General features: G+C 42.2%; 1 protein-coding gene across 2 annotated transcripts in view; it reads right to left on the bottom strand.

Annotated features, from left to right (window-relative positions):
* The window catches only part of DPYD (dihydropyrimidine dehydrogenase), a 3,662,673-nt gene that overhangs the window by 2,135,058 nt on the left and 1,501,362 nt on the right, over positions 1-26,253 (bottom strand). For both annotated transcript variants that reach the window (XR_013594885.1, XM_078644210.1), the window contains exons 7-8: positions 9,254-9,335; positions 313-400 (exon numbers count right to left, since the gene is read on the bottom strand). Coding sequence is in view for 1 of the 2 variants with exons in the window: in XM_078644210.1 (XP_078500336.1) it covers positions 313-400; positions 9,254-9,335 (170 nt within the window). In the remaining variant the exon portion in view is untranslated. The remainder of the gene's footprint in view (positions 1-312; positions 401-9,253; positions 9,336-26,253) is intronic.

The raw sequence follows: 26,253 nt of genomic DNA on the forward strand, positions 1-26,253 counted from the left end.
TGTGTTGTTAGGTAACAGACTTCCAGTTAATTAACCGCTCTTTTACCACATTATCAGTTACTGTTATTAAGCTGTATGGGAAACTTCAGGTTATGCGACCAACATTTTTGAGAATTATTGTACATAGTGAAGATGTCAAATTATGATAAACCAGGCACATTCGTTGCAATGCATGTGTCCTTCTCCTTAAGTATTCCTTTGGTGTATAGAACCATATGAGTCACATCAATGGTTGCTGCTGTGCAACCATTATACATTAAATAATGCATGACATCACTGCATTGATGCATAATAATATAAATATTGTCCTACCAATTCCTATGAAGATCGCTTCAAATCCTTCCTTCTTCAATCTCCTGAGGGTCATCCCATTTTCTCCCAATCCTGCACCTTCAATTACCTAGTTTACGAAAGATCACAATACAAAGGTTATAATGATTATTTCTTCCAAAATAGTTAAAAAAAATCTCTACTTGTTTTCAGTATTATCATAACATATCAAAATGTATATATTATCATCATTTCACTTTATTCGACAGAATTTGTCATAAAAGCAGTAAATAATACATTACAGATTTACAGAAACATATTTTCACATAAAAACGATATCATCAACATTCATATATAGTTTCTTGCTAAGCAATCTCATTCAGGGGGAGTAAAAATAGTTAATAGCCTATTTGGGGCAAGTTTTGGAAAACAATTTTCTTAATGCCTCAAACGCATATTTACTTGGGAAACTGTGTCTTACCGCATGAAGAGTGCACAGAATCCAAAATGCGTCAGCAAGGCAATTGCTAAACCTATATCCATGTGACCACTTCATACCTCCCCCTCTCCAAACTGCTGCACTTAAGAAGACACTCAGCCAGCAAGGCTCTCTGTCACAGGTCCAGTTGTGCAAGTAGCCAATCACCATCCAATCAAACATGAAAAGACATTCATGAACGAGGACCCTCAACTATAAAATTACACTTCAGCTTGTCATTCTGCCATACAAGACGACAGACATCAGTGGACCCTCCATAAGAAACAAGGGGGGATATTATGCTCCTCGAGCATGACCATAATTCCCTGTTCCCGATGAGCCCTCATTGTTGAAGAAACATTATGCTGCAGGACTAGACTGAGAAAAATTTGAAAAATGGCAGTTTTAATCAATGACAAACTAAGGTGGGATAATTACAGCTCATCCATTCCTAGTTCTGACAACAGATGAGAGACACCTAGAGTAATTGTAATTGCATTTATATAGAGCTTATTATCCCTGACGAGGCATACTTTGTTTTGTTGTACAGCTACAAGTACAATTCAAAGAAATGCAAAACTATCAGCTAGAATATGATTCTAAAGAGGCTGTGGGGCAAGATGCCACCAAGCCCCTACCACTGATAGATAATACTTGTTTTTGACAATTGCCTATTTGGTCAATTTGTCTCGCATGTTTAACAAATAACTCAACAAAAAGTTCTAATATCTTTCTATGTACAGATTGTGTTTTTTTTAATCAAATCATATCAACAGCATTTGTAAAGCACAACACTGTCACCCTTAGATATATCTGGGTGCTTGTGTTTATGTCAAAGAGCCAGGTCTTGAGTCTCTTTCTGAAATCTGCCAGCGAGGGGGCTGACATACCTGGAGGAGAAAGTCGTTTCAGGTCTTGGCAGTGATGTAGAAGAAGGAGCGGCCACCGCTGCGACAGAAGAGGTGGGGTATGGGGTGACTGAAGGGGAATGCAGGTGTACGGAGGGTTGGTGGAAGTTCTGTCGGTGGTTGATGTAGCCAGGTCTTAGTTCATGGAGGGCTTTGAAAGGGTATGCGAGGAACTTGAACTGGCATCTCTTCTGGATGGGTAGTCAGTGGAGGTCTCTCAGGTGGGGGGTGATGTGGTTATGTTTGGGGAGGTCCAGGATGAGTCTGGCTTCAGCATTCTGTATGGTCTGGAGTCTTGTGAGGAGCAGGGTGGGATGCCAGCGTAGAGGGTGTTGTCATAGTCAAGGCGACTGGTGACAAAGGCCTGCATGTTGGTCTTTCTGATGTTGGTTAGGATCCATCTGAATATTCTGTGGAGCATGCAGAGTGTGTGGAAGCAGGGAGGAGGTGACTGTTTTGACTTGTTGTTTCTTAGTCAGTTGGCTGTCAAGGATGATGCTGAGGTTGCGTCCAACACTCTGCTTCATTACCATCACTTGCTCACACCATAAACTCATCTTCAGCTATGGAAAGCACTACTTAAATAAATGAAAACGTCTGCTATACATCCATTCACCAACAGTCACAAGCAAAACCCTATCAGACACACACTTCTAACTTCAGTCCCTCAACACTACTTGCCCCTTATACCACTCATTTACCTGACTACTCTGCCTGACAGACCACTCACAGCATCACTTAGTATTGTAATTTGCAACACCTTTCTGAAAGAACATATCAAAAGCTATTTGCAACAATAGCCCTTGGCCACTCAGCAATGCCAGGCACCAATACCTTCTCACTGCCCAGTTAAACATTTTCCACAGTCATATCCTCCTTTAGAGCAACATTCATCTGCTGTCACCACCACCACAGAACACTCAAAACTCCACAGACTTATTCACAGTCATCCTATCTCTTTTCCGGACATCTACATCGCTTTCTCCCAATTCTACAATACCACAGTTACAACACCAGCGACTCACTCATGAACGCCTAAAAGACCACTAATATACTTAGACAAATCATCACTCATACCACAGGACACTCACAGCAACCCACCCTATTGGCTTGCCCACAGACAATCCAGACTTTAAAGCCCACCCACCATCAACCATTCACTGATGGCTCTCACTTGGCATGTCACTTAGCTGTAGTTACGTCGATAGCTCTCTGCCAGAATATACTAAAAGACTCTCACAATTAGATGGAGCCATACAAAACACCACTTCCCCACTCATCACCCAAAGCCTCTCAACATCATTGCAAACCAATTTCCACCTGCCACTGCTGAAACCAACCTCCACAGTACTAACTAATCATGAACACTTGCACCACCCACTTTTTACGGCATCCATCAGTTACACCATAATTTAACACAGAGCTCTACTTGGCCTCTCACAAGACCACTTATTCACTGACTTAAAGACCAATTAGCCACAGCTTATTGCAACATGCCTCTCTCACAGTCACAAGTTCCATGACTCACTCTACACCCATTCTCTGCAGGTGGGGCTACCACCATGTAAAAGACACCCACTAAAATGTACCCTTAGTGTTACTGTGAGGAAGTTGTTCTTTTGGTCCTGATCACTCACATTTTTTAATTGATACTGGTGGTTAGTGACTATAATTCTGCCCTTGGCTCTGCTAACCAGGCACAGGGACAGTGCTCTGCTTAAAAGGTATATAGTAATTAGGCGCAATTACAATTGGTACTGACAACCTACCTGTAAGGCCCTAGTATATGGTAAGGCATGTAGGTTTAGAGGCCCAGTGGATTTAATGCACTTATGTGTGCACTGCTGTAGTGCCTGCTGTCACTTTAACAACCAGCCCTGCCGTGCAGGCTGCATTTAAAATAAAACTATGCTCGAATTCAACTTTGGAATTAAAAGTACTCCCAAAGTCTTAAACTACCTTATGTTTAGATATTTCACCCCTAAGGTCTTCCCTAGGGTAGGGTGCCCTCTTAAAATAAATAGGGACATTATAAAAGATGTTTTTGGTATTCCTTGGTGAGGGAAACAACCTTTGTAGTACATTACCTCCATAAGCTAACATAGGAAGGCTTTATCTAACAGTAAGAAGTCTATCTTTTGACAGGGGTAAGCTAAAATAATAATTCAAAGTGTCTATTTACTAGTTGCAATGAATCCATCAACTTGCCATGGTTGGGTTTATTATAAGTATTGTAGGAAATAAGCTATAGAACTGCTTTTCTAAAGTCACCCAATTTCAGCCCCATAGCAGCCTCTTCTCTTCGGCCAGCCTTTGACAGGCATATGCATGGCATGGGCCGAGACAAAGGAGACATCTGGTGGCAGTTATCTGCAGCAGCAGATGCCAGGTCAGGAATGGGGCTGGGTAGCCAAACTGGTCTTCAAAGGGAGAAAGACAGTGAGGACAGGAACCGGGCCCAACTCCACTCCCAGCACCCCCAGCAAAGTGGGAGTCCCTGCAATTGAATTAGGAGAGTGGCTGGAGGGGGAGTGTAGGGCAATGTTAGCCACACCTGGGGGTTGGGATAGCCACACCTGAACCTCCAGGACAGATTTTCTTTATTTTGATTTTTGTGGGACAGTACTTTTTGGGAAAAGAGAACGCAACACTTTTTAGCAAGTGATCATCACAGAGGGCAATACCCTCAACCATCATCTGACCGCTTTCCTAGATGCCTCGGGGTTCCTCGACCAGTCTCAACATGGTTTTCGAAAATTCCACAGCACTGAGTCGGCCCTCACAGTAGTGACAGACAACATACGATCTAAGGTCGACCAAGGCCAGACCACCTTTTTGGTCCTCTTGGACCTGACTGCCGCCTTTGATACCCTATCTCCCTTGACCTTAACTGCTCGTCTGAGGGAGATAGGGGTGGAAGGTCCTGCATTGAGCTTGCTGTCCTCTTTCCTTGATCAGAGAGAACAGAGGGTCAAGCTAGGAGAGTTCCTCTCCCCTGCTAAGCCTGTGCAATGTGGGGTTCCACAGGGGTCGGCCTTGAGCCCGACCCTCTTCAACATCTATGTGGCCCCACTTGCCAGAATGGTAAGAGCTCAGGGGATGGAGGTGGTGTCATACGCCGATGACACCCAGATCATGGTGTCCCTCTCCCACTCTGTGAGTACCTCCGCGCTCAGCTTCAGGAACTGCATGCAAGCTGTCTCCGATTGGATGGTTTTAAATTCCCTGAAGCTGAACGGAGAGAAAACAGAGGTCTTGATCTTCGGTAAAGATCAAAACAGCTGGTCTAACGAATGGTGGCCTTCCTCTCTCGGAACCTGTCCCGTTCTGTCAAATTCCGCCCGGAATCTTGGCGTGATTTTTGACACCTCTCTAGACATGTCACTACAGGTCAATAGAACTGTTTCTACCTGTTGGGGAGTGATTAAGGTACTTAGAAAAATTGCCCACTACCTTTCTCCTCAAGCTCATAAACAGACCGTGGTGGCCCTAGTTACATCACGGCTGGATTATTGTAACGCCCTTTATGCAGGCATTAATAAAGGCCTCATCCAACGCCTCCAGATTATCCAGAATACGGCTGCCAGATTTGTTCTGGACGTCCCTAACACCGCCTCTGTCTCTCTTGCAAGGAAGAGCCTACACTGGCTCCCGATTCAGTCTAGAGTCTCTTTTAAAATTCTATGCCTAGTTTTCAGTACTCTATCCTGCGGCAGCTCTGAGGCCATAAGCTCCCTTCTGAGTCCTTACACTCCCAGCAGAAACCTTCGCTCGGTCAATAAGAACCTTCTCACCGTCCCTCGGACAAACAAGGTCAGATGGGGCGGAAGAGCTTTCTCATCTGTGGCCCCTAAATTATGGAATGCCCTCCCCTCGGAGATCAAATCCCAACCCACCATGGTTCTCTTTAAGAAAGCGTTAAAGACGTGGTGTTTCATCAAAGCCTTTCATTAATCATGCTCTTTGACTGTACCACTTTATTTGGTTAGGCGCCTTGACGCCCTTCGGGGCTAAGTTGCGCGTTATAAAACTTGCCTCATTCATTATAAAACTTGCCTCATTCACCCCATTTCTCAGGGGTACCCCCTTTCCTTTCAGCCCAGAAGCCTGGATAAATATAGAAGAACTGCCCAGCAACTCAGATCCCTGCCTGGAAAAAGAAGAAGAAGGACTGCATTGCTGAACCCCTGGTCTGCAACAAGGACTGCACCAAGAAGGACTGCACTCATAAGGACTGCACCTGCTGAACACTCTGAGTTTCACAAAAAGAGGACTGTGCCTTGCTTCACAGTTTAAGGAGTGGACTGCCTCTGAGCAACAGGTAAAAAAGAGCTTCAGGAAGTCACTTGCATCAACTCCACCAAGAAGAGCCCAGTTGACCAGCTACTAGTTGACGTTTAAGGATTTGAACATGTGCACTGCGGGAATTGTAGTCCCAACTCGTCATGGAGCTTCTGGAACCTTGGCTAGTGCTGACCATTCAAGACCCCAAAGAAACCTTTTGGAAGAAGATCCAGAAGTTTAGAATCGTTTGGAGAATTTCTTGTAAAAAGCACCATAAATTGACCGACCCGTTGTTGAGAGTCAAGCCAGCAACGTCGAACCGCGACTCAGCCCGAACTTTAGATTTGCCTTGATGAAAGCTCCGGAGTTCTTCACTGTCGATGTCAAGAACCAAGACCTCCAGGAATCGTTGAGGCTTGACACTGAAGCAAGCTGAAACCTTTAAACTGCAACCCGGGCTGCCAAGGAGCCTCCCATGAAATCAAGAGGAAAAAAACCAAAAAGTGATTAAGTGCACAGTTAAAATTTTGACCAGCCTCATCCACACCATCCTATCTAAACGACGCTCCATCGCGGTCAGCCTGAAACTTTGACATCGTCCTGGTGAATCACGATCAGATGTCCCCAGTTGGCGCTTTATGCTTTTAAGCACTAGACAGCACATTTTTAAATGTAATCTTTAAAAATTATTATCTCTGACTCCCTATATAGGATGTTTGTCATTGTGGAATCATTTTAAAGATAGAAGTATTTACTATTTGTCTACATTGGTGTTTGAAGTTTATTTTCTGTTGAGTCTTACCGATTTACTGTTTTGATGATATTAAATGCTTTACACAACAGTCTCCTAAATTAAGCCTGACTGCTTGTGAACCAAGCTACCAAAGATTGAGCAAGGATTAATTTATTGAGACTTGACCTTATTTGTGATTGTAGTGTTATTACTACCTGTAAGCATCTACCTGCAGCTACTAATAAACCACCTTCCAACTGTTACTAATTAACCATGGCAAAAGAGGATTGAATGAGAGACAAAGAGAGACCTCAAACGGTAGAGAAATGATGCATGAATTAAAAGGATCGAGGAGTGGTGCTCCATTGTCCTCCTTGTGTATTAGCTTTCCAATAATCCTGTTGTGTTATATAGTGGAATGCTATTTGATGGTAAAGTAGCAATTAGACACTGGCATGACGCAGTCATCAGGGAATCACAATGGAGTAACAAACATCGCCTGACGTTTTCATGTAATCACCTTGCTGCAATTCAGCCAATTTCTGAAGTCAACATGGCCTATTCCAGGAACAATACAGATCTATCCCGAAGTCATCTTTGAATCATCCTGGAGTTATAAGTCCCATTTCTGAAATCATAAGAGACTCATTCTGGGGTAATGCAACCCTCTCCTGGGGTCATCATGGTTTCTTTCATCCAAAAGTAGTAAAGGATAGCCATGTGTTTCTAACTGAAGTAATCACAAGGGGATCTTGGAGTAGCTATTGCGATTACTCTAATACAAGTCACTTAAATATTTTGCCTTATTTATACACATACTTCAGGAAGGGTTAGGAAGGATTCAGCAGCTTAATTATAGAAATATCGCTGCTGGAGTCAGATGACTTCAGGAGGATTTTCCTGTAATCCCATAATCTTGGCTTTGGACAGCCTGAATCCGGTCTCGCTAGAGACAAACCTAATCAAGAGAAGTTTGTGGGGTACATCGCTTTATGGGTCCTTCACTGTGTTATCTTTTTTTTTTCTTTAAAAACATGATATTAAGGACATTAGTTACGTGTCTGATGAGAGACTTAAGGAATGAAAAGAGGTAGAGAGTTGATGATTTAACGAACATACCATGGTTTCGCAAAAGTGTTTATTTTTTAGAAAATATTTATACCTTAACAGCCACATGCATCAAGCTAAAATCCGGTCGCATCGGGCAGATTCTCCAAATCTGCCCCTTTGCGACCGGTATTTTTGCATTTGGGATGCATCATCCCAAATGCAAAAATCGCAATTTAAGGAATCTCTAAATTGAGATTCCTTAAATTGCGATTGCATTTAAGGAATCCCAAATTGAGATTCCTTAAATGCAATGCATCAAAGTCAAAAAACGTAACAATTTCGCTAATAGGAGTAGCAAATTACCATGAAGTTGGACTTCATGGTAATTTGCAAAAACTTTGAAAGTTTCATGTTGCCCACACACATGTCCTTAGGGCATGTGTGTGTGCAACATATGTGCATGGATCAATTTCAGGGGTGCAACAGGGTGTCCTTTTGACACCCTAGCACCCTTGAAATTGCATTCCCAATTTGCGATTCTCTAATTGAGATTCGCAAATTGAGAATGTCTTCCCATTCATTCCTATGGGCCTCTAGGCTCATAGGAATGAATAGGAAGGTATTCCTTAATTGCGACTCGCAAATTGTGACTCGCAATTTAGGAATGTTTAGAAATCGCAACTTTTTTAGCGATTTCTACATGCATAGGGTTTTGCGATTCCTTAATTGCGATTCCTTAAAAATCGCAAATAAGGAATTGCAAAATCCAACAATGATGCATGTGCCTGTTAGTGCATAGTTGCTCAACGCAAAATCCGCAATACATAATTATCTCGAAATAACAATGAAATCTCATTTCATTTGCAAAGATGTTGCATCAATTCTTTTCCTTAGCTGCCTAAAGCTTGGGAGTTTGTCATGTTCACCAGTTTACAACGTCTCCGCTTAAAAATTAGCAGCCGTGCTCCTTTCAAGCTGAATGGTAATTAGTTGAAATGTTTGCCTTGCGCAGCCATTAAAGTTTGCATTCCGAGTATTGTTTCGCTTGCTGAGTTACTTGTAATGTGTATGAGAAAGTGTCAAACTATTCCCCAGCTCAATTGCTGAACCCCATCAGAAATAATAAGTGTCAACGTGGCACGCCAGGCAATCTGCTGGGAAGAGCACGAAGAAATCTGTCAGGCACATACGTTGCAGCAACCTTCCCTTCGGAAAAAAAACATGATTAGACAAATCAAATCCCTCCATTAACTACACTGAACCCCCGAAGCAGTTTAGGAATTTGTTTTTACAGACAATTAATCACATGCAGTCATGCCAGATGAGAACTATCGATTGCCCTTTCCCGGGCTCCTGGCATTCAGACAGCATTCAGACACATGCCCTGAGCTAAAAGGAAGCTGCTTTCTGCCAGGGCCCGGCGCCGCCTTTAATTGTTCCCTGCGAATGAATGTACAGGCGGTATACAGTCAGTTAATCTTCCACGGTGGTTTTTAGTTCTCTGATTCAGGCTGTAGAAGTTGGCATTACCTTGACGCCCAAGTCTTTCATAAGCTCCACTTCGAATTGTACAACATCGTACGGCAGGCGGAACTGTGGGATTTCAGAAGTACTGCAAAAAGAGTGAGATTATGAGATTATTAGAAAATCGTCATAACACTGACCGAAATAACTGATCAAAAAATGAGAGGTGGAGAGGACATTGAATTCTTACGTGTAATCATAAATACATTGATGAGAGGTATTACTATTCAATTTGTAGAACAAGCTCACATTTTTCTTCAGAAACGTTTATTTGTAAAGCAAATCAGAGTGATTTCAAGTGTGTTAAGCTATGATGGTGAATATGAGCAACATGATGCAATACAACATTACAGCCCCACTGCCGGGGATAGAACAGTTGTTAAAGCACCTGAACAGGCGTTAGAGAGCAGAGCCACTCTAAGAACAATGGTTGTGTCCTCTTCGTCCTCGTCCACGGTAAACAACAGCCGACACGTGTTTCGTCACGTTCAGTGACTTTCTCAAGGATCTGATGTGGTCTATACCAGGTGTAGGAGCCAAGCTTGCTTTGATAGGCCTCGTTTTTAAATCGTCTGATGGTCGAACTGCTTGGACTTGGCCCGGATACACCCGAAGTGGTATCCGGGCCAAGTCCAAGCAGTTCCAAAGTCACTGAACGTGACGAAACACGTGTCGGCTGTTGTTTACCGTGGACCAGGACGAAGAGGACACAACCATTGTTCTTAGTTGCTTTCTGATTGTGATCTAACATTAGGGAATACATGTACTTTCCTGGCCCATGTTCTAAGATATGTTACTGAAATTGTTCCATTTGTTTTCTAAATAATTGTCTCATGAAATTTTGATGTTCCAAACATAATCTTTGTATTAAAATTCATTTTGATTCAGAGAACGCAAACTTGTCTGTTGCCAGTGGTATTTGAGTCACCAAGGTAAATACATTTTCTGCTCTATTCAAATATAGAACTAGATAAGTGACTCTTGAGTGCCGGGATATATATATAGAAATTTTGTCTGGAGAGTTGGAGGAAGTTCAGGTGATCGTTGATGGATGCGCATTGTGCAGGGCTCTGCATGTGTGGATCAGTACCTTGAAGTGGCATCTCTTCTGAATGGGGGGGCAGTGGAGCTTCCTGAGGTGGGGGTGATGTGGGTCCGCTTGGGGAGGTCAAAGATGAGTTTGGATGCAGAATTCTGTATGGTATGTAGTCTCTTAAGGAGAAATGAGGTGATTTCTGTGTAGAGTGCATTGACGCAGTACAGCTGGCTGGTGACTGGGTCTTAGGTGATGGTTTGTCTGGGAATGACCATGTACCATTTGAAGATCTGGCAGAGAATGCGAAGTGTGAGGAAGCAGACAGAGGAGACTGCGTTCCTCTGGTTTTTCATGGTGAGTTTGCTGTCAAGGATGATGCAGAAGTTACGGGCATGGTCTCTTGGCGTGGGTGAGGGACCTAGTTTGGAAGGCCGCCGGGAGTCGTTCCACAGGGAGGTGTCGTTCCTGAAGATGAGTACTTTTGTTTTCTCTCTGTTGAGTTTCAGGCAGTTGTCTGATCAGAACTCCCCCTTCCTCCTACTGGGGAGGCAGGAGAGACGGAGAGGCAGAGGGTGTGGGTTAGGAGATTGGAATGTTGATAGCAGCAGGCCTTTAATAGTGTTGACAGCCTGTTACAGTTCCATTGTCTTCAGTGGAACTGTTAACATTCCAGTGTATTCCAGTATAGCCTTACAGCCCTATGCTAATGTTAATGAAGCTTATAAAGAGCACTGCTACCCTAAGGTGTCCTGGTGCTGGCGCTGCCTACTTGGTTACTGGAAAGGAATGACTGATTCAGGAGAAAAGCCAGGTTTTGTAGCAGGCTTTAGTAGCCAATAAAGGCCCACCACATCATAGGCCTGATTAAAGGAGAAGGGTTTAGCCCTTTAATGACTGTCACAGCCCACTACGACTGGCTATAATGCTATTGAAATCCCACTTCATGAAAGGGGAATGTCCTAATAAATTCCGAGGTGTTGTGTACCCCGGTCAGCAACCTCGCCCCTCTCTTTCTCCCGCTCAATCTACATATGAAGGAGTGTTAGACCTGGCACCATTGGCACGGGTCTCCCTTCCATTTTTGCTGTTGCCTCATCTGTTTTTGCTGGTGTTAGATGCTTTGGGCACTGTGCCACTGCTGTCCAGTGCCACAGTGCAAGTGCTCCCTACTGTAAATAAATGTTTTGATTAGTGATTCCATGATTGACTGATTTGGTTTATTTGTCAGACCCTAGCAAAGTGCACTGAGTGTGCCCAGGGCGTGTAAATCCAAATGCTGCTGGTGGGCCTGCCGCACTGTTTGTGCCACCCACAGAAGCAACCTTGTAAAATGTGTCTAAGGTCTGCCATTGCAGAGCCTGCGTGCAGTCTGGTACTGTCATGCTGACTGGGCAAGTGCACCCACTTGCCAGTCCCTAAACCTTCCATTTTCTTCATATCGGACACCCCTGTGGAAGGTCCAAGGGCAGGGTGCAGTGTAAGTATAAGGTTGGACAAGCCCTGGTGTGTGTGGCATGCCCTAATAGTGAATTACAGCCATTTTCGTTTTTCACTATTGCAAGGCTACCTGTTCTCCATATGCCAGAATGGGCAGTTAGAGTATTACCTTCTTATAATCCTAACTGACTCAGAGAACATGGTAGAAATTCGAGTTTAGTATGCCTGAACTCAGAATGATAAAAAACATATTTTAGTGAAGTTGATTTTAACATTCTGTGTTTGAAAATACCACTTTTAGAAAGTAGGTATTTTCTTTTCTAACTATCCAAAGCCTGACTCTGCTAGGTTGTGTATTCCTTGTCTGCAGTTTGAGTGACAGGGCTGGGGGATTCCAAGAGACAGAATGAGTCAGCCCAGTGGTGAATAGAGAGATCTGCATCTAGATGGGTGGGAGGAGTTGCAGTTGAACCTTGAATAGGGCTGTGACTGCCGTCCGCAATGCTAGCTCCACCTCCTGTGGGGCATCTGATGTTTCTGCCCTGCGAAAGGAAAGAAGGAGTCTTGTGAACAGAGTGCTTCAGAACTGGTTTGGACTGGGCAAAGGCCCCTCTCCCCTCAGAGAACAAATGATTTTGGGGTATAAATATTGGGACCCTGATCCCATGAAATCAGAACACTTTTGGACTACAAGAAGAAACCTTTAATGAGGAGAGGAACCTGAAGAAACTGAGGTGAGACTATCCCTAAGCTGAAGTGCTGCTTGGGGGATTGGCCTGCAGCGGTTGCCTGACTGCCAAAGGAAAGAGAAAGGAACTTTGTGTACTTTGCTTTCAACTTGTGAAGGATCTCAAAGGGCTTGAAAAAGAGCTTGCCTCCTGCTGAAGTCTCAGGGACAACAGACTTCACCCCCCAGCTCCCCAGAATTCTTTGTAAGTGCCTGCTGCTGTTTTGGGCCTTCTGAGGGATGGCGTGTCGCAAGGAGCTTGAAGCACGACTCAACGAGAAAGAAGCGTATCACCATCGCTGCTGCTGCTGTCGCACTTCTGAACAAGGGTGTCGCCGCTGGAGCTGTCGCATTGCACCTCATCGAGCAAAGCGTCTCGCAATGAAGAGGAAGCGTGTCGCTGATGCTGCCTTCGCAATTCTGAACAAGGGTGTTGCCGCCGGAGCTGTCATATTGCACTGCATCGAGAGAAGTGTCTTGCAACGAGGAAGAAGCATGTCGCCGTCGCTGTGGCTGCCATCGCATCTCTGAACAAGGGTGTCGCCGCTGTCGCACTGCACCACATCGAGGAAAGAGCCTCGCATCCCCAGAGAAGCGCCTTGCCGTCAGATCTGCTGCCGTCGCATTTCTGAACAAGGATGTCGCTGCTGTAGTTGTCGCATCGTGTGGAAGCTTCTCGCAAACATCAGGGAAGAGTTTCGCAGCTGAAGCTGTTGCCGTTGCATCACTGAACAAGGGTGTCGCCACTGCAGCTGTCGCATCGATTCAAGACTTCTCGCATCATCGGAGAAGTGTGCGGCATCTGGAAGATCTTCACGTCTTTATTTCTTTGCACTGGAACTTTGCCGCATTTTCCATCGCTGCAACATTACTTGTTGTGGAAGCGCAACGCATCGTAATTTACGTTGACGCAAAGTGTTGCATCTTAAGAACTGAACTGAACTAAGCTAAAACTACCATCTTAAGTATGGTATTGTGTATTTTTGTCATTTATGGTCTTGTGTTAAATCTATATAAAGAATACTTATTTTTGATATAAACCTTGTGTGGTGTCCATCTGTAGTGTTGTTACTGGATTAGTGTATGTGGTCACAGATGCTTTACACACTGTCTCTGAGATAAGCCTGTCTGTTCATGCCAAGGTAACAAGGGGGTGAGCAGGGGTTATTTTAGGAGTGTACCCTGACTAGAGGCAAGGATCCCCATTAGTCACGAGTACCTACCTGTGCCAACTAGAGACCCCCAAATCTAACAAGGAGAAACACAGGAAAGAGAGGCAGATGATGTGGATTCAGACATTGTTATGTTGCGACCAATGAGCTACACCAACTTTTATATGCCAATGCGGCTTCATTGTCTTAAATGGAGCTCTTGATCGATATTAACTTTATTTGATCTAGATAAATTAGACCCTAAAAGTGCAATAAAAGTACATAAAAGTATAGTTTAAATCACACATAATTAAAAAAGTACATTTAAAATCATTTCATATGTATAATCGCTAAACCCTAATAGTCAGTAATTATAACAACCGTACATTGATTTTACATAGTTACTATAACACAGATAAAAAGTTGGAGGAAATAAATGCAAAAACCTCAACTAAGGGTCCGCTATGCATTACTACCTAACTTTTTTCAGATAATCCTCAGTTCTTTTTCATAGTAGCATTTTTAAAATTCACTAAAATCCATAATTTTTAACGTGTTTCTAAACAATAATTATAAATCCGTATTAATAAAACTTTTTCCGAGTAGTCCTTAGATATATTTCATAATGACAATTTGTTTAATTTGCTAAAATCATTTGTTTGTAATATATTTCTGAACAACAGTTATACATCCATGTTAATAAAACATCATATGTTAAATAATCATTCATAGTTTTTCAACAAGGTTAATCATTATCTATGTAATGTTCTTTCTGGCATAAAAGACGGGCCATAGAAAACTTGGCATTGCACAACATAGCTCAACAGTAGATAGTGATTGCATGAAAATATATGCAGGCCGACATTGTGTAAACTGTAAAAGTCTTAATAATGGTAAAATATAACGTTTTCTCCAGAAAGTATAACATTTACAGAAGAGTACGACGTGCGTAGTACTCTGGGGCATCTTGCCATCACAAGGGCAGTTACTTAAATTTGATATCCAATCATTAAGTTTAGAGAAGCTGATCAGTCTATGAAAAATATACATTCTGAAGAGAGTTAGGACAAATCTGTCTTGAATTAGATACAGCTTTCAAATATAACTGCATGTCATGACTGGTTAAAATAAGTTGATTATTTAAAACAGAGGATTTTTATAATTCGTCAGTCATCCTAAGATCCTCTATGTGCACAGTGCATTAATTTTTTTATGCTGTTCTACTAATAGCTGCCAAAGAGTTAGGATTCTCAAAATAGTCTAGATGCCCCAAGTCTCGGCAAGAACATTGAATATATGCCAGTAACAGAATACAAGTAGACAAAGTTGATTTTAAACAGTGCCCGATAATAGCATTGTTTAAGGCAGTATATTCAGAAGTCCAGACTTTATGCCATAGCAATATGGGTTGCATCCTAATTGAGTCTGTAAGAAACGGAACCCCAGCTCATTGTGACAGACATATGAAGAGGCACTTTTGGGGGCTGCAAGCAAATACCTCAAAAACTCATTCTCCACCACTTGCAGTGATGTACCTTTTGTATGCCCCCAAATCCCAGCACTGTATAGTTCTACACTAATTTAGCATTGTAAATCCTGATCATCTCAACTGGGGGGTATGTACCTAACCTGCCAGCAAAATGTCATTGTTGTCCCTAATTTTTATGTCACAATGAATCACGGTTCTCCTGCCACACTTTATTATAAACGTTTTTGATTGATTGACTAATAAGTTGCGATCCTGCATGAATTCAGCAAAGGTGTTAAGTAGAGACTGCAAGGCAAGGGGTGTGTGGGCCATAAGGACAGCATCATCCAGGTACAGTAGGGTCAGCATTGGGTGGTGACTCACCTGTGGGATGTCTTCACATTGTAAAATCAGTGCTTCACCTACATTATTTATAGATACGGAGAAAAGAAAGGGTGCTAAAATGCAACCCTGGCTTACCCCTCTCTCCACACTAGAAGGCTGGGGACATTCTCCCCTTGGCTTTGGATCCTGTAAAGAGATCTGTAAGAAAACTAATGATCTAAGTCTCCACTCCCATATTGGACATAACTGTCCATAACTTCAAGTGGATGAAACAATCAAATGCAGAGGAAAGATAGACAAATCCCAGGAACAAGTTCCCACCATTGATCTTAGTATATTTGCCTATTAACATGCTTTAAATCAGTCCCTGTCCATTTGTCCCAACTCCCTGGCGAAACCCATATTGAAGGTCTGTCGAAATTTCCCTTGATTCCACCCACTCTTGTAGCCTGTTCAAAATAGCTTGGTCCGCTGCCTTCAGTAAGGAGTCAAGCAAAGAAATCGACTTATAACACGCAAGATTATATTAGTCACCCTTATTGTAAATGGGTACGATTATTGATTCCGACCATGTCGGGAGAAAGCCTGTGTTGCAGCAGACCCTTAATACAGTAATTAATAGGGCCCCCCTAAAGCAATATTAGCTTTATACCGGTCCACTGGGATAGCCTCAGTACCGAGTGCTTTTCCACATGTACTGTGCTATCAAACAAAAGCTTGGGTCGTGTCTCTATCTGGCCTGGACCACCCGAATAGCAAAAAACTAAAGAATGACCAGATAGGTTCTTTAACCATTACTCCAATAAGCCTAGACAATTAATGCTAGGTATATGCAATTTATTTCACATTCAATTGAACATTTTATCACATTTTATATGAACAAACATTCCTATTGTGGCAAAGAAGGATACCAATACTTCAATGTGACCTGACATGTGCAAAAACATACGTTATATAGAAATCACAAACCCAACATTGTGGAAAACATGAATGTCAAAAATATTTACAAACCCAAACACCAATCATATTCTCAATGCCCTCCTATCATTTGGAGGAAAACAGTCCATATATACAAAACAAAGGGCAGGCGGACTTTACTGCATTCTAATGTCCTGCCTGTATCCTAGACTGAAGGTGACTGAATAATGACATGGGTCATATCACAACTGGGGTTAACTCTTTTGTTGTTTCCCAAGTGTTGCAGTGGTGCCAACATGTTTGAAACCCTACAATATTCATGGGTTCTCCTCAGGGCATGGACTGCGGATTTTTGAGCTAAAGGGAATATGGAAAGTGTAATGTAAATATTATATACAGAATACACTCCAAATAGTTATATCGAATAATGAATAGCAACTTAAATAGGGCAGAGTCAAGTACCTGGTTGGGACGGTGAATCATTGAGTAACAATAGATGAAATGGCCAGATGAAGAATTGAATCGAGCTGTAGAAGACAAATGTATCCTGTGAGTTTCAGTCCAATTAAAACTACCTCAATTCTCATGTGAGGCGATTTAGAAGCTAAACAATATGGGGTACCTTCTTCTGTATTTTTGACATTTGTATGTCGATGCTCCTAATCTGGATGTCAGAGAGGTTGATGAAACGCTGTGAACCTCTAGTCAATCGTGTCATAATTAAAAAATGACTCGCATTAGAGCCACAGTGCTGTCAGGTTTTAGAGGAACAATAAATACAAAGCATTCTTTTAAGTATTTAACAGCCTCCTCAGTAATGCATAGCGCGGTATACTTGAACCGCGTTGGGGAGAAGAAATCCGACTTCATGTTTAAACATCACTTCATTTAGCCTAGCCCCATACTGATTTTGAATAAAATGTGTTTGGCCTACATCATCTGAGTTGATCAGACCACATATTTTATCAGAGGGTAGGCTACATAATGAAATATTAAAATCACCCCTCCCCCCCAGAAGGCTACCAGATTCTTGCTAATCAAATTGCCAAATCGCTTCACATCTTCATCCAGTATTCTCAAGGTTATTCCTATATCACCTATGGTTGAGTTATTATAAAAGTTGATCACTGCTAGTTGTTCTGGGCCAGTACCTTCAAAAATATTTACCTGATAATAGAGATTAACTACTTTTTCATTATTTTAACCAATTGTAAATTATTAGAGGCAAAAATACATAAGCCACCTTTTTATCTTCCAAGTAATGTAGATGAGGCTGTAACATGAAATGTTCTATAACTAATTATGTGCTTGGGCTCTGTAAGCCATGTCTCTTGGAGGTAAATGAAATTGAAGTCCTCAATACATTCTTGCCATTCCAGATTGCCAATTTTGTTCCAGAAACCCGCCACATTCAGAACAAAAATGCAATTGATTCAGGACTATACTACACTGTTGGTTAATGGGGCAGGTAGGGTGAGATAGGTGGTTAATTGTGTGATGGACTCAGATAGCAAGGTGTTTGCCCCGCTAAATTCTCAAATGGATCTCCTGTTTTCTTTGTTATGCTGGATGATACCAGTCTCTAATCATCCCACAGAACCAACCCCCGAATGCCCCTCACCAAGTCAATCTAGTCCATCAAGATTGGATAGATTCTGGAACGATTGTATGTTAGGATGTTATAAATTGAATGAGTTGATGGAGTCGAAACATATGGATTAGTTGATCGGTTAGTATCCAATATTAAGCTGGGTTGTTGAAAAAACCCTAGGGGAGAGAGGAAACAGTAGTTGCCGATTCATGTGTAGCCCTTATACTGCTCAGAACTGTCTCCACCTGGCTTGGTGTTGTAAAAGAAAGGACAACGCAATCTCCTTGCAGAGTTTTCTGTGACCTACTGACTCATTTAACAAACCTTACCATTTTTATATCCTAAAACAACTGCATGGTTAAACCTGATCTGACCACTAGCCAACTTAAGGCCTTATTTCTGAGGGAGGTCCAGGACTCTGCACTCTGCGGAGGTAGGATGAGGACATTTGCCAAGATAATTAGATAAGGAGTGGCTGCTGGAGGTAGATCTAAGAAGTCGGTAGTCTGGACCAGAAAGGTTTGTGGGTGTCTAGTGCTGTTTGGCGATGGGCGGACATTGCCTGTGTTATTCCCTCCTGTATGTACTCTTTCAGGATTTATGGTAGCTATTATCTCCTGCGTACTCTGGTGACATATCTGATGTAATCCACTCTATATGCTGCGTATGTGTATATTAGCATTAGCTGTCGTATCACATGGTGATTGTATATTCAATAAATTCAATACATTGGTACATTTAGTTTGTATGTTTTTCAGACAAGTATTTATAGATTCTAAGGAGTCTTTGGCAAATTGTTCAAGATATTTAACTGCCATACATAGTAAGTCCAGACTTTGGTTAAATGGAGGTCTTAATATTCAAATGCTTTAGTTATTACTTTACAATAATATCGTAAATTAATAATGGAGAAGTACTGCCAGACTTCAGATTCTTGAAATCAGGACAAAATGCTTGGAGTATGTTGATCTATCCTGGGCACAATGCACAAAGGAATTACTGTTGATGTACTCCTGGCTTAAGCAATGACTTCTACGAAAAAAGTTCACAGTAAAATCTTCGTAAATCATTCTCCCTAAATTTTGGCAATGTCATACTGGAAATGATAAAGTATCACTAAAGAGACCCAGCTGCAAATATAGGCTGGTTCACAACCATCACACATGATTTCACTAAATCAGTTTCACTAGTGGGGATTCCTTTTTCAACATACCTACTTTCTCTTATAAAAGAAACACTTGCATTCCTGACCTGAGCAAACCATTTTCACATACTGGCCAAATTATTCAGCATTAATAAACAACGTCAGCCATATATCTAAACAAGAACTCCCAAAATGCACCCTGTGATCTCAATGTTGAATGGAGCAATTGTTTCTGGAGCTCTCCCACTACATTGATATCAGATTTAAAATGTCGGTAAGGGTTGAAGATCATATAATATGTATTATTCCAGCCTATGGATAGGCTGTGGACATTGCAGTAATTTGCAAACCCATAAATCCATAGGTGCCTTCAAAAGCAACGCTTAGTGCCCCCGCAAATGGAATTGCTATTAGCGATAGAAGTGCTTTATTCTTAATTTAGCACCATCAACAGCATATCTGACACAAAGATCCTTGCACCATCATTGCACTTTATTTGAAATAAATAGGAATCACCTACTGGAATTCTGATTTTATATACTTGTTGAAATATATCAATCATATACGTACATGTTTGTGCCCTTTGAGAAAGTGAATTGGGGTGGCTGGCAGTATGTCACAAGTCAAAATGTAACTATCCTTGATTTAAACCTGAGCTCAATCCCTGGAACCTATGGCAGAGAGCAGACAGCATCAACTTAATAAAATGTGTAATATATTTAGAAGTACCAAGACAGTTAAAAAACCAAAGTCCAGCAGAATAAAAAAATCCCACTCCACTTCCTAAACACATAACATTTTATTCAACAAAATAATTTGAAAATGACAAAAATCCAGTTAGAGGAACTGAAGATATGAATTTTTTTAAGTTTTAAATAACAATAGCACCAAAAAGTGAAAAGTGCACACTGCAGGTAAGTGGTCATGCTAGACTGGGACAAGGGATGATCTCAGGCTGAATGCAAAGGTAAGCAGGTCAGATACAAGGACCAGGTTCTCCAGAGTGAAAAGTTACCTCCTTTGCAGAAATTCTGAGAAAACAGGCAGTGGGCTGCCACAGAGAGAAGGGGGTTTGGCATCAACAGAATTCTCACTTGCGATGGGGCCACAGCAAAACCATTGAATGCGAGAGAAATGCTCCATCAGGAGAAGTTAAAATTCCCACTTTCTGTGGCTTGAAAAGTCTTGGGCATCAATCGGGTCCTCACCGATGGCCCTGTCAAGGAAGCTGCACAATAGATTTGAAGCAGCCTCAGCTTTGATGGAGTCTGAAATTGAGCTGTGAACATAACAGGAGCTGCAGCGAAGTCAGGCTCACTAGAGATGCACGGTTGGTTGATCGGCTGGTAGGTTGGCCCCAGTACATCGACAATTCTACAGGCATAACATTTTCAGAAGGTCTCTTTCAGTCCCAACCTTTAGGGTTAGGCAGGTGAGGTACACTCTTACAGCAGCCAAGGGATCCAGGACCTGAGGAACAGCACTTGGGGATCAGGATTCAACTCTAACAGTAATCACCAGAAGAGTCCAAGGCAATCTGGATTCTTCCACGAAAGTGAGCTTCTTCCAGCTTTTGTTCCCCAGTATCTTAACAGGAAGTCAAGCAAATGACTCTTGGAGCCCACCTCTTTGTCCCTAAAACAAGTGGGAGCAATTTCAGCCCTCAAAGCCCTCAAAGGTCTCAAAGGTCTCTACGGCAGATTCAACCCTTCTTCAGCCTTTAACAGGTTCAGTTGTGTTCTAATGATGGAACCTAGTGGTGCCTCATTATTGCCTGGCACCAGCTTGTGGATGTGATGACCAATAGAAAAACATTTCCCAGGAGCAATCTTTCTCACATTGGCAGAAGGTTCTGGTTGCCTGACAGCAAAGAATCCCACACTGCACCACCCTACCAAAAACCAACATGGTGGAACCTTTCTTCCCTTATGCAGAGTTCCCTCTGCCCACCCAGGGGAGTCGCTATGGAAAGACGCAAACTCCCCGTTTGACTTTGTCTCCAGACCTCCTGTTTCTTGAACCCACTTTTGTTGGCTTTTAGGACTCTGTGGACTTTGCCCCCTGTGAACCAGTTCTAAGGTGTTTGTGCTTCCTTCTTTAAACATGGTGAAGTTGGCTTACACTCAATTAGCCCATCTAATCTAAGGTAGGGTGAGTTGTATTTAAAATTTGGACATGCACTTTTAATTTGTACATGTCCTGGTTGTAAAAACTCCTACATTTGTTTTTTCCTACTGCAAGACATACCTCTACCACATGGCAACATTGGGTTACCTTACTACATTTAAGAAATTATAACGTTTCTGTAAAAGCAGGTAGGAATTTCATATTAGGTGTCTGAGGAATAGTAGTTTAAAACCCTCTTTAATGGTAAAGTCAGATTTTGAGGGACAAGTCTGAAAATGCCCCTTTTAAAATTTGGCATTTTCTTGTCCTTACCATTTGGTGCCTGCAGCCTGTACCTGGGCCAAATGCCTGGATGTAGTTAGTAGTTGGTCGTTGTGTATTACTTCTAGACAGAATCACAACAGAACAATAGAAGATCTGGGTGTTGGATGGATGGGCCATCACTGGAACTCCATCATAGTGGGTCTGATTTTGTGAATTAAACCTGGTGTCACAAGACCAGATAACAACAAATGGCTTTTTGTGCTTTTAGATGCTCTACTTACCTTGAATCTTTGAAATTGCATTTCTCTGGTTCTACTGACTTGATTTGTATTGTTTTCGTGCCAAGTAATTCATTACAATTAACTCTATTTTTCCAAATTGATGTGGGATTTTTCTTGTATTTTGTTTTCACTTTATTAATGTTTGAGTGATGCATAAATACGTCATACATTGTCTCTAAGTTAACCTGAATGATTTGTTTATGCCAAGCTACCAGAGGGTTAAGCACAGGTTAATTTAGTGACGTTTGTCGTTGACCCTGACAAGGATTGTAGCTGTTGCTTGAGAAGGGATCCCACATCTCTCAGACTACAACCCAATTTCAGTCAACAGTCAGGTGACAGTTAAAAACTTAACAGAAGACCTCTAGAGACTTTAGGCAGGGGAAAATGTTACATAGTAAGTACCCTTTTTCTGTAAAGTTAGACAAACTTCAATTTTGAAATCAAGCTGGATTCAGTTTAACTACTAAAACGAGTCTTTCGAGTATTTTCCTAGTTGTTACCAAATCAAAATGAGCTTCATTACAAGGAATTAAGTAACTCAGTGCTTTTATGTGGCACAACCAGCCATGCTACAGTGAAAATAGGTTTCTGGGCATTTTCACTGTAAGGACATTATGTAATGTTAAATTTCTATATGCCCTAACTTTAAATACTTTACCCCTGCCTTGAGGTCTACTTTAGGGGTGACTAAATAATATTTAAAGGGAAGCCTTAGGCCAGTCAAAGACGTATTTTTTGATAGGTCGAAATGACAGTTTGAGAACTGCACAGCCAGGCTTGGAGGAATGTTTTTTAATATTACTGTAGCAGTAACTCAATAAGTGCTGCAGTCCACTGGTGTAGGGTGACCAGACATCCTGGATTTCTCCGGACGGTCCCAGTTTTTGGAGAAGTGTCCCGGTGTCCCGACACTTTTCTCCAAATTGAAGAAATGTCCCACTTTTGGGTAGTGCCTGGGTTACTTAAAGAAATGTCCCAGTTTTTCGGTGGTGTCTCTGTTTAGCATACGCACAGGTGTAAAACAGATGTGTGCATACTTTTTTTTTTTTCACTGCTGGAAAAGTTACAGTGTGTGGTTGCATAGGTGATTGTTGTAGCGGAAAGGAAATCCTTAAAGAGAGACCTTTTTTCTCAGGATTTTCATTTATTTTTATGACACAGGACGTAGCAAAAATGTCTTTGCAACAGCCATCAGGACAAGAGTGCCTTTGAACAAAAGTGCCTTTGAACCACCAGTGACCAGCAAGACCCTGCTCTACTCACAGGAGTCAGAGGTCACCACCTGCAGCAACATCCAGTCAGCCACCTGTGTAATCCTGCTCTGCCCTTTTCCGGAGCGTGCAAAATATATCAGAATCAAGCAGCTGCCCAAAGTGTAAGGGGCCTGGGGTGGAACCATCCTGCATGACCCTTGCCCAGCCCTAACAGCACCATCAAATCGTGACCCAGCCTCCGCATCAGAGCTTTTCTCTTTTTTCCACCTGTCCACGAAAAATTCAGCCAATTTGTTTAATATTTCATGGGCACCAGTCAAAGGTGCATGCGAGTGACTGATGAGCAGGAGGTAAGTGTGACAGAGGGCCTGGATTTGTGAGTGACTGAGGGAAGGAGGTAAATGTTACTGTTGTCGAGGTGGCAGAGGATGAATTTATGGAGGACCCAATGGAGCAAAAGAGAAACTGTTAGAAACTCCTAAGATGGCCTCTTGAGGTGTTTTGGGCCTTGTTTGGTGGTGGGCAGTTGGTCCCTCATCCAAAACATTCTTAAGGAACTTGTTACGGCCTGAAGGTTTTGCACCTCCATTGTGTTTTGACACAGAGAATGGAAAATATACCATGCAGCTCTGAGTCAGTTTTTCTCATCTGGTTTTCATGGGAAACAGCCTTAACCACGCAGCATGAACTACGCTAAGCTGAACCATGCAGGTGGTACCACGCAGGTCTAAATCACAAATATGACCTAAGCAAGCAAAAGCGTGAATACGACATGTGCGTGGTCTAGTTGTTGCTGTTGCCGGGCGGAAGAGCAGGAAGAGTAAGGATCAGGACGAGGCAGAGAGGTAATTTGGGTTTTATAGGGATGTGTGTGGTTGTTTTTTGGGGTTGTGGGGTAGTCAGGGTTGTTTACAGGGGTGACAGGGTTGGGAGTTTTAGGTTTCAGGGAAGGGGATAGAAGTGAGGGTAGATAATTTGGGTTGGGGGTAGTTTTGGGGGGTTGGGGTAGTTTTAGGGCTTGGCGTTGGGATATTTAGGGCTCAGGGCAGGGGACAGGAAAGGACAGTTTTAAGGCTAAGGAGGCATTTGGGCTGGGGTGGGGTGGCGTTTAGGTTTTAGGGGAGGGTACTTGTTTTAGGGCTCAGAGAGGGGGCTGGGGTCAGTAGTTTTAAGGGGGCTGGGTTGTAGGGCTCAGGGTCGGGGGCGGTATAGGGGCAGTTTTCAGGTTGAGGGGGCAGTTGGGCTGTGGTAGGGAGAAGTAGGGATTTTAAGTTTAAGGTGTGTTTAGGATTTAGGGCAGAGGGGCAGAGGGGCAGGAGTATGCTCTTTACCACACATGCCCATTTACCAAACATGTCTTTACAGTGAAATTGCGTTGTAAAGGCATGCATGGTAAAGATGCGGTCTGGGTTTAGACCGCGTGGTTAAGGCATGCGTTGTTGAGGCATGTATTTTCCCATCACATAACCGGTTTTCAAGCATACTTTATAACTCTCCCTTCTAATTCTTGAAAATGCTTAACCCAATGCTCCCATCTTTTCACTATCAGAAGCCAGATCTCCCTCTGACTCACAAGTTTACATATGTTCAGTGTTCCGTCAACCAAGGTTTCTACATCAGTCTATTATTTCTACATTATCACTCTACTGGTAGTTGTTTGTATGACATGCACTGTGATTTGGTTGGTCTGGACATTAAAGAAATCTCATTACACTCCAATACACATGTGTACATCACTACAAGGTAGAAGCCCAACAGAAAACTATGTTAACTCTACAGACATGGAGGGAAACTGGAGCCACTTTGAGGGAGATCTGGTGCCTATATAATGATCAGGGAGTAGTCTTCAAGCTCAGGCAGACTTGGGATGTCTATTTGCGTTTGTGACAGCCGCCCCTCTTCCAGCCTTCCTTCATATGCAAGAATCTCTCTTTAATATGAAAAGGGATATCATGGTCAATTCATTTCCTTAAAGTACACAAAAAGTGATGGATGGGAGTTCTGACCCTGCTTCAATGGGAACAGCCCAGCCAGCCTGCCAGGCTATGTCCTAGTTAGGGCTCAAGAGCCAGTTGTAGATTGGTTCCAGTGACACATTGATTTGAATATGACTGGGTGGCATGGTGTGCAAAATACGGATGAACTGGAATGGAGCTGAGTAATTGCCAGTGAATTAGATTAATTCAAGAATTCCATCTATCACTTTTTTAGCTGTCTTTCAGTTTGTTCCTACTTTATGGATTTTTACCCTGTGTATATAATTCAATTAATAAAGTCTTGGAAATGTGAAACATTTTATTGAAGCAAAAATTATTTATATTCAGTCAACTGTGCTGAATGAAGGAAGGGGGTGCTCTATGGGGAGGAGTATTCTATTAACAGCAGTACCTGATTAGATTAATTCAAGAATTCCATCTATCACTTTTTTAGCTGTCTTTCAATTTGTTCCTACTTTATGGATTTTTACCCTGTGTATATAATTCAATTAATAAAATCTTGGAAATGTGAAACATTTTATTGAAGCAAAAATTATTTATATTCAGTCAACTGTGCTGAATGAAGGAAGGGGGTGCTCTATGGGGAGGAGTATTCTACTAACAGCAGTACCTGATTTGGACGACTACTACATATGCATATTCCTTTATGTATTACATATGTATATTCCTTTATTAATAAGAATACATACTTGGAGTTTCGAGGCAAAAGTGGTCACCAACTATAGCAAATGTTGAGGCAAAGTCTTTTAAAATAGAGCTAAGTTTACAGCCAATAAAAGACCTCTGATTTCTCCTCTGTAATTCTTCAGATGTGTTCGCGGAGGAGGCTGTCATTGTAGTCCTTTTTCTATGTCTATGACTGACAGCTGTCAACTAGTCCTACTTTTATGTTGATTGTTGCTACAAACTGTACTCCTACTGCCATATCTATGGCCTGTCCCGACATCTAATTTACTGGTCCTGGGTATACTTGGCAACATATACTAGGGGGTAAAAGGTCATTTAAATATGTGAATCAGGGATTGTAGCTAATTTAACATGTTTTTAGATGTTAGAGCAAATACACTGGGGCTGCATCAGCAGAGTCTCAGGGCACAGAGTCAGAAAATCAGCAGTATCAGTCCCCAAAATACTGAGCTGATTATGCAGAAAGAAGCATTTTCTTACAAGTCCTATTCCTCTTTCAAGCTGTTGACTTTCCTCAATGGGCGAAACTGGTGTATCCCTCAAATTAACGAAAAAGAAACATTTTTGCGACTTTGCACTAAATATACGGAAGGGCAAGGACTAAACATACAGGTTG

Source organism: Lissotriton helveticus, chromosome 1_1, assembly GCF_964261635.1.
Source record: "Lissotriton helveticus chromosome 1_1, aLisHel1.1, whole genome shotgun sequence".
NCBI classification, from domain to species: domain Eukaryota; kingdom Metazoa; phylum Chordata; class Amphibia; order Caudata; family Salamandridae; genus Lissotriton; species Lissotriton helveticus.